Source organism: Pseudomyrmex gracilis, unplaced genomic scaffold (assembly GCF_002006095.1).
Source record: "Pseudomyrmex gracilis isolate BER0280 unplaced genomic scaffold, ASM200609v1 scaffold_182, whole genome shotgun sequence".
Lineage (NCBI taxonomy): Eukaryota > Metazoa > Arthropoda > Insecta > Hymenoptera > Formicidae > Pseudomyrmex > Pseudomyrmex gracilis.
Window position 1 is genome coordinate 204,188 of NW_018020766.1, and position 7,530 is coordinate 211,717.

At 39.5% G+C, this 7,530-nt stretch overlaps 1 protein-coding gene across 1 annotated transcript in view; it reads right to left on the bottom strand.

Annotated features, from left to right (window-relative positions):
• LOC109858041 (beta-1-syntrophin) overlaps nt 1-7,530 on the bottom strand; it is a 223,410-nt gene that overhangs the window by 108,908 nt on the left and 106,972 nt on the right. Inside the window, exon 5 of the mRNA XM_020434916.1 lies at nt 2,465-2,653. Coding sequence (XP_020290505.1) covers nt 2,465-2,653 — 189 coding nt within the window. The remainder of the gene's footprint in view (nt 1-2,464; nt 2,654-7,530) is intronic.

A 7,530-nucleotide genomic window follows, 5' to 3' on the forward strand; every position in this document is an offset into this window, starting at 1 on the left:
ATTAGAATATAAAAAGCCTTTATAGAAAAACATATATATAAATAAAGAATATTCTTATAATTTCAGAAGAATATCATCTAAAATCTTTAAGAAGATTTTTGAAGTATAAAATCTTTTACTTACGAGAATATAATTTTTTCGGTGTAAGAATATATACTAATTAGAATATAAAAAGCCTTTATAGAAAAACATATATATATCTCACTATCGCGAAAAAGACTATATTCTTAAATTAAGAATATATTCTTAATTAAAGAATATATTCTTAATTTCAGAAGAATATCATCTAAAATCTTTAAGAAGATTTTTTAAGTATAAAATCTTCTACTTACAAGAATATAATTTTTTCGGTGTTATTATCCAATAAAAAAAAGCGTATAACGCTTTTCTTCTATTTCGTTGACTATTTCTGTTTCATATTGAAGATGTTATAAAAAAAACTTGTCTCAAATACTATAAAAAAACTGTTGTGTACGGAAAATTTTTATTATGTATTTTTGTTTTAAAAAAATATGTGTATATAACTGTAAAAACTTTAACGTCCGAGAGAGATGTATGTGAAATATTGCGGCGATGTGTGAGCAACAATACGACTGAATGAATTGAGACACTTAACTAAACTGCTCAAGCAACGCAACCACTGCGTGCCACATATGGGACACCGCTAACAACCCCCGAGAGGTGAAAATTTGCACGAGCGGCGGCCCTGAACGGAGACGGCGCGCTCAGAGCAAACGGAGAAGAGAAGAACGGAGAAGCTTTACAGAATTAAGGAGCCATTCGCCTTTCATTAACTCACTGCGAGCCCCCGTGGGGGAGGGAAGAGATACTCTCTCTCGTGCTAACTCCGTCCCCCGGTTTATCACTCTACATAGACACAGGCAGACGACTGTCTACGACGGGGGAAACTGGACTTTTATCGTGCCGCGAGGCCATTTACCGACGTCACTGCCGCTTGGCAAATAGGTAAACGAGATCCCATCCGATTTCCCCGAACTCTTCGGCCACGATCTAGATTACCTACTACTTCGTTAATCAAGACGATAGAGCGCGCGATCCGCTCGCGCGTTTTCCATCTCCTCTCCCCGTTTGTTTTCTCTTCTGAATGTCCTCGACTTTCTAGATTAAATTTGAGATAATCGGCAGCTCAGCTTAAATCGCTTTAATACTCCTTTTCAGACGGGAATTCCGACTAAGTAATTTATAATTGCTTAGTTAACGAGTTCCTATAACTCGATTTCTCAGTTAAAAAAAACATTCATTGACTAGAAATATTATCTGCCGAAGCATTCCTGAAATTGTTGTGTGTCATTTAACTAACGCGTACAAAATTCTCAGTACGCAGGTTTTCTCATTATATACACAATGTGAGATATATACAATCTGTGAATTTTCAAGCCGATATATATTTTAAAGAAGAAACATTTTAACGATTGACTGAGAATTAATCTCGGGCTCTGACGTCTTTTAAACGAATAAATAAATACATAAATAGTCGTGAAGAGCCGTTCGCTGGATGCGGAAAATATGTCTATATCACTGAACTATATACTATACTGGAACGCTCACTCAAATGGGAAGAAACGGGACAATAGAGATAGAGAATTGTCACTAGCTTGTCTTTTTTTAATCTTATACTACCCTACCTTACTTCAAACTAAAAATATTTGAAGCTCCAATCAGAAATGCTCAGACAAGGATAGATATGGGGACAAATATANCTATCTCTATCTTTCGAGTGACCGGCTGCTTAACATTGAGTGAGCGTTCCAGTATAGTCTATAGTTCAGTGGTCTATATATATATGTGCGTGTACACACATATAAACGAATTCACGTTTTCACGTGTTTTTGAATTGAAATTTCAATTCGTAAAATCATACAGGATGCTATACTTGCATCTCATGTATGAAGGACCCCGTATACCCCCCGAACTAATTTTTAAAATATTGCGAAAAAAACTCCTCAGTCAGGAGTCGAACCTGGAATCTTCATACATGAGATGCAAGTATAGTATTTTGTATGATTTTATGAATTGAAATTTCAATTCAAAAACACGCGAAAACGTGAATTTGTTTATATGTGTGTACACGCACATATATATATAGACATATTTTCCGCATAACATCCAGCGAACGGCTCTTCACGACTATTTATATATTCATTTATTCGTTTAAGAAACATTTTGCTATAGGACAATTATAAAAATTTAATTTTTGATCACTTTTATACGCGAATCTTTTCTTCCGAACATCCGAGATTTGAGAGCGTTGCGAAGAGAATTTTTCTTAAATCACAACAATACGCATCGTCCGAATTTTCTTCTAGTTGACAGTATAACAGATAGCAGAATAGTCCCAGGTCTTGTAGATCCGACCGCACAACTGGCGAGTTAATCTTTGCTGTCACGGCGAACGAGCCGTGCTCGCAAGACCACGCATCAACTTTTCGGTGTTAAGACTTACCGGGATCGGAAGAGGGATGCGCCCTGGTGAGTCTGCAGAGTTGTAATGGCAGATAACGAGTATCCGCTCGGGGTGGTGACTTTGGCGGCGGTGGCGTCGCGCTGAGGAAACCGCGCTGAAGTTCCCAGCCCACTTCCTGAATGATCGAAGCCTTCCTGAAGTACGGCGTCACTTCCCGCAAGTATTTCACTGTATCAAGAAGACATGTTGTTAATATCGTTGTGCCGCAAATTGGATCAGGAAAAAGACGACAAACTTCTGTGTCAATCCACAAATATTTGACAATCCACAAATGGCGCGATCATTTATTCGGTTTTATTTGCATTTTTGCATTTTATTAGAATGCATTTGGAATCATATTTATCATTTAGAATTATAATTTATTATTAAATTTAGTACTAAAAAAGAGATACTGTAAATGTAATTTTTGTTCTCAAATTGTACGTGTTAGAAAGAAAACACGAAGCGCGCAAATTCGCGCTAACACAATTTTATCGCGAAAAATACACGAGTTTGCGGCGTTGCGGGAAAAAAAAGAAAAAGTAACTCGCGTTACTTTACATTACGAGTTTGAGTGTTCGCGCCTTTGGAGATTTGCGAGCGAGAGAGAGAGAGTGAGAGAGAGAGAGAGAGAGAGAGAGAGAGAGAGAGAGAGAGAGAGAGAGAGAGAGAGAGAGAGTCGGCCTAGAAAATCTAACTTTCTTCTCTCAAAAAAGATTCTAAAACGAAAGTCATGTAGCGGAAATCGAGTATCGACTTTTCGAATTGCACGGGAGCTCCTTCGCTTAGCCCGAGATCTTGTCGGTCCTATTACGCGAAATTTAATGGAGAACGCGCCGTCACGTGGCGACAGCGGCGAAACGGGGGTGGAATTCTGATGTATCGTATCCGCGATGATCCAATATGTCTGCCATAAGGCTTCACGCGGATATACTATACGTATAACCCTGTAGCCAGCTGTATTTACCCCTTGTCGGTCTCGAACTAATAACATTTCCGCTAAATCCCCTTGATTAAGTACATCAGTATTCATCAATGTGGGGCGCGTTTATCGTTTTGTTTTGATTAATTGTAATTTAATAGAGAAATTAATTCATATTGTTAATCTTATCGATCGTTCGAGAGATCATTTGTAATTTTACACACACACACACACAGATATAATAAAAAAATAGATTTATATCGTTCAAGCCGATATATTTCGAAATGTCCAAGTTAGTTTGTTTCGAAATGTTCAAGTTTGTTTGGGACAAAAGTGATTTCACGCTGAAAGGGTTAACCACGAGAACGGAACAATATCCAAAGATCAAGCTACCGTCCAACTTTTCATGCGCGCACGTACACTCACTACCGCGACCTGGCCGCCGTATGCCAACGCGCAATGTGTTTCTATTGAATTTATTTCGGTGCCTGTGGACGGGGTGCACGTTGCTGATTGCAGCTACATCGAGCCGGCCAGGCGGGCATCGGAACGCCGGACCCGACGTAGCGCGACGCTTCGCTTGCCAGTCACGTATTCCTGCATCATTTGCTATGGGTTTCATACCAGCCATAACTCTACGGATATATCCACCCCTATATTCCCCTTCCCCCTTCGTGTATCCCCCTTTCTCTAACCTCCTCTGTTTCCTCCTCTTCGGCCTTCGACCCCTTCAAATCCCGCGCCCATAACTGCTGCGCCGGAGAGGTTGTGTCCTCTCTCCGGAGCTTGCACAGCTCTTAATCCGCCGCCCCATTCATTGAGCTAGGAAATAGCGTCGGAATTAATCAAGTCTCGCCTGTCGTCGTTAATTCGAGCAAAGGCTGCTAATTTTCATTCGCCAGCTGTTAATCGCGGAATCTGCCTTTGACGAGACAGAATTCGTGACCGGGATTGAATGGCATTGTGTGCCGTTTGCGAGCTCGGGCGCGCCTCTCGGAACGATGTGACGAGGAAGATCGGTAAGGTCTCTGATTGAAGGTCTTTCAACGCGTAGGTTTGTTTAATCGTGATTTTCGACGCTCGCCAGACTCGTTCTAATTGCATTTTCATTCCCGCAGAATAGTTCCAACATAGTACGTAATATCGCGCCAAATACAAACACAAAGTTTAGAAATACAAAGTTCGCGCGCGTTCATAAGAAGCGAAGTATATTTGGTAATTATTTACAATAGGGGAGCCACCTCCGATTTCAATAATTTTTACATATGTTGTCAAGGACATTGTCCCGAGTAATAATATGAAGGTTTTAGGCCGCGGTTGTTGTTTGTTTAGAAGTTATGAGAAGAAGAAGTTTCATGAATAAATTCTTATTTTTCGGTTCCACGTACATTTCGTTCGTGTTTCAAGCGTGTAGGCAGGGAGGGCTGCGCCCCCCCTGCGCCCCCCTTAAAACCTAACCTAACCCTAACCTAACCTAACCTAAACTCTTCTTTCTGCATTCCTTCTCGCAAAATTTCCACAATGGTTAGGACATCCTTTTTTATCCAATCAAGTCGTTATTTTCCACAAAATAACGACTTGATTTTCAAGGGGGAGCAAAGGGAGGAGCAAAGCCACTCCCCCTGCGGGGGGCGTAGCCCCCCCCTGCCTACACGCTTGAAACACGAACGAAATGTACGTGAGATCAAAAATAATGTCTGTTACAGACATTATTTCAAAAAAAGCGTCCAATCGTTCATCAAAATCGAACGTTTTCTTAAATGCAAATTCGGCCAAATAATGATCAAAAAGATATTCTTCACGAACATAGAGGCATTTTCCATGAAACGACTTTTCAAGATACAACTACAAAAGCGTATAAACAAACACGTGCCCAAACACACGCAGAACACCTATTCATATATAGGATGTCCAAAAATTACATATTGTTCAGTAGACTGTTTTCCTCTGTAACTTCTAAACAAACAACGACCGCGGCCTAAAACCTTCATATTATTACTCGGGACAATGACCTTGACAACATATGTAAAAATTATTGAAATCGGAGGTGGCTCCCCTATTGTAAATAATTACCGTATATTTCACCGGTGATTTTAAAAGATTAAAATATTTATCGCTAGTTTAACTAGCATTTTTTAACCGGTGAAAAATTTGATTTTTTGAACAAAATAAAAGTCATCGATTCTAGAGAGCTCGTTTACCGTACGGCTCCATTCGGCGCGCATTCTGTTCGTACTCGAATCGAGCCGAAAACGTTGGAGGCCGGAGCAGCGTTGCGAATCAATCGACCATAATCGCGCCCGTTGAATCGCATTCTCCCGTTTCCTGCGTCTGGAAAAAGCGTTTCGATGGTGGTTGTGCGCGCCGAATATCAATGGCCCATCTCTCGTCCCGAAAGCTCGCCCCCTCCCTCCCCATCCCTTTCTGCATCCAGGAAGGATGCCGTCCCGTCGTCCTTGTTGCGACCAGATAGGAAGCTAATAAACCGGAAGAGGTGGTTATCGCGCCCGCTCGATAAATCGATCATGGCTCGATCCCAAGATCGTAATTCGATCTTCATACGTCACGCCCCGCCGAACGATCATACTAGATAATATACAAATATTTTTATTCCGCTCAATATATATATATATAACGAGAACACATTCAAATCTGTTATATAATTGGAATTTAACATAATTGTTTAAATATATACGCGCAGTTACAAATTAATTTTTAATCATATCTCTCGCACATTATACTAAACACATAAAAGGAAAATGTTAAGAACAAAAAATATCAAATGACACATTCGCGAGTTCGAACCTATTAGATTTTAGCACGCGATAAAAAATTTCGCTCGGCTTAAATTTATTTCCGTTCGATTTATTACCATCTGCCCATTTGTTTCCTATCAAAGTTTTATTTTATTTGCGGATGTTATCTTTCGTCAACGGAACACCCTCTAAAAGCGGATATTGTAGCTCGCACAGATGAGAGCCGGAACGATATCACGAAGAGCGTGTCTAGCCACTCGTCCTGGGACCGATACTCGTTTCGAATTCTCCCGCTGCGATTGGCAACAAGATTCGAATCCCTCTTACGAGGCGAGAATCCATTTCTTTTTCTACGACACACCCACCGTAAAGTCTTCGGGAATTTCTCTCAAAAAAATCTTCATGTAGCGCACAGTCGAACAGATTTTCTCGACAGATTTCTCGAAGATAAATCGAAATAAATTTCGGTAAATTCTAACGCGAAACTGTTATATTAAATTGCAAATCCATTTGCGAGCGCAACATTTATAAACCGACAACGCTTGCAATTTGATTTTTCGCCTCTTTGCACCTTTGCGACGATGCAAAGTTCGCAGTTTGCTATAAAATCTAACTTTTTATTTTTGACAAATATAAAGTAATAATATTTTCTTCGAATAAAAAAAAAAAAAACACTTTGCTTGATTAGAAAATGAAACACATTTGCAATTTTCTTTAGAATGTTATTCAACAATTTCAAATCGAAACTTTCCGCGAACACTGTGAATTCAACACCGTGACGTTTTTTATAAATCGCGAATCTCGGGGAACGCGATACCCTGCCGATAACGAGGTTGCAGGAAATGCGCGCGACATGAAAGTTGAGAAAAAAAATGCTGCGCAAGCTATCAACCGAATGATTGGCAGACCTGGCACGGATGTATTTTACGTAACGCCGAGCGTGTGCAACTCGTTCTCGAATCGCCGGAAAACTGGGAACGTGTTCGGATAAATGAGCTCTTACCGTTGACACTTGACAATCAAATTGCGGGTCTTTGATATTTGTAAATTTCGTCGTTTTTTTCGCGCCTACTGGATCACAACTTTCTGTATGTACGGTATGTACAAATACAATTCTATAAGTTTATATAACTCATAAAATCACAATTCTTGTCTACACCGAAAAAATTTTATTCTTGTTTTGAGGATATCCCACTTACTTTAAGTATATTTTATACTAAAATAAGCGCCAAAAAGAGTTTCTTATTTTAAGAGGAAAATCCTCTAAATAGTAATATTGATAAGAATATATACTGATTAGAATATAAAAGGCCTCTATAGAAAAACATATATATCTCACTATCGAAAAAGACTATATTCTTAAATTAATAATATATTCTTAAATAAAG